The 2,083-nt window shown below is 33.0% G+C and overlaps 1 protein-coding gene across 1 annotated transcript; it reads right to left on the bottom strand.

Moving 5' to 3' along the window:
* Positions 1-600: 600 nt before the first annotated feature.
* LOC143041922 (transmembrane protein 121B-like) lies at positions 601-1,773 on the bottom strand. The gene has a single exon (XM_076214071.1). It carries the CDS (start codon positions 1,669-1,671, stop codon positions 742-744), a length of 930 nt encoding a protein of 309 aa, XP_076070186.1. The 5' UTR covers positions 1,672-1,773; the 3' UTR covers positions 601-741.
* Positions 1,774-2,083: the final 310 nt, after the last annotated feature.

Genomic DNA, 2,083 nt, shown 5'->3' with positions numbered 1-2,083 from the left:
CATTTTCAGGACAATTACATATTAGTGTCATGGATATATCTTGTTTTAAAAATGATCAACATTCCAATTTAGTTTTTTTATGGGCAATTTAGTTAACAAGGTAACATTCTGGTAAAAGATATGTAACCTTTTTAATATATCCTGACTTTGAGGCAACATTGGCTTTGATCTTGCTTCTTAATGTTGCAAAAGTAATTGCTTTTTATCATGCTGGGCATTCAATCTTCATTGTACAACTTCTCACAGTGAGAGCAAGCTACATACTGCACAGTGATAATCCAAAAAGGATGTGAGGTTATGGGTACAACTTTAAAATAAAACGTAAATATAGTACAGAACTGAAAAAAGGTTCAATAGCAATGAATTATAATTTTTACAGTTATTTGGCTGTATCCTGATATTTGGAAAATTAGATTTATTTAAAAAGTTGTCATTCCTCATATAAAAAGAAAATCATTAACCAACACAAAACATTTATGGCAATTACAGGGACCAACCAAAAACATTAACGGCAAATACAAGGACTAGATAAAAAATATTGGTTAAATGCTGAACATTTTAGATAAAACAACCAACAGATGTCTTAGCTACTTGTACACCACTGAACAATTAATTCAAAGATATCTTGGTACATGAAAAACCCAGATAACTTGGTTACCTGTACACCAACAAGCACATGCAACCATTTAAACCAAATAACTTGAATTCATTGAACATAAATAAATCAATGTACATAAATTTTTACAATTCCTCTATCATTTCTGCCATCTTTATCTCTTCTCCAGCGTCTATTTCATCACCTGACTGGGAGCGATTGTATTTTCTGACTTCATTTTCATACAGCTGATAAAAATTGACAATAATAACCAATAAGTTTTTTACAATAAAAATAGATATGTCTTTCTGAACAACATGCCATATCAACAACCTCATGATCAGTAACGGTAAATTAACAATGAAAATTAAAAGTAGCTTGTGTAAAATCAAGAGAGATTCAGATGTGTTCTTGTATCCAAAATGAGAGTTGCTCAAGGTCATCAGCGGAAATATTGGTAGTATGAAATTTATACAGGAAATTGAGATGATGGCCATACACATTCCTGACGGTAAATCAAATCTATCTTTTGGATCAAATAAGACGTCTAACATATCTACAGAATCTAAAATGTCAAAAACAACGGTGCCGCTGAACTCCGAGATCAGATGCATTCTCATGGTTCCTGGTTGTGCATCATGGTGCATCATGAGTAACAGAAGGAATACAGCACATGATAATGAAATGGTTACTTTCAAAGTGTTCGGTCCAAAAAAGTCTGCTTCAACTAAAAATTGGGCAAAGTCACTGAAAATTATAGCAACCCTAGCTACTAAGGCAATAGAGTACACAAACCAGGCAAAATAACCTAGCGGAAGACTTCCTGCTTGTACTGTAGCTTGAGAATTAGTACACTGGCGAACTATTAATAAATGGCGGTAAGATATAATGAAAGCTACTATGAACACAAATAATATGGCAACATCTGCAGCAATCCATCCATACCAATACACAGTCTTGTGTGAGATCAGGTAATAGTCCAAAATGCCTCCTTGTAGCATTATGATAAAGAAACATAACACACGGCTGGGGATCTGGTACATAGACTCACACATCTGGATACAAACATTAGCCATGGCTAATGGTTTTTGAAGGTCAAAGTTTTACAGGAATATTTTATCTAGGAATACTTGATTGCATTAATGTATTAATGGCTCCAATATCCTCTCCTACATATCATTTGTCTACAAGAGAAAAATATATATATCAGGTATTCAGTATTTGTTAATGATGTACTAATTAAAAAATATGAAATGTCTAGGTATCTTTCAATTTCATTGATGATATACATGTATGTCATCTGCCACTGGGGTAATCACAGAATGGTATACATTGATGCAACCATTAAACGGTCCATGATTTGTTTCATTATTCAAGATTTTATTGTTATTTTATAAGAAAAACCTAGAAATCATGCAACAAAGAGAAGATGATTTGCACAATTAAACTTCCTGCAGAGGAGTATGTTCAAGTAAAGTGGCTCTCTTC

The sequence above is a fragment of the Mytilus galloprovincialis genome, chromosome 1 (genome assembly GCF_965363235.1).
Source record: "Mytilus galloprovincialis chromosome 1, xbMytGall1.hap1.1, whole genome shotgun sequence".
Taxonomy (NCBI): domain Eukaryota; kingdom Metazoa; phylum Mollusca; class Bivalvia; order Mytilida; family Mytilidae; genus Mytilus; species Mytilus galloprovincialis.
The sequence above is the reverse complement of the archived record's forward strand: the minus strand, read 5'-3'. Positions and strand labels throughout refer to the sequence as shown.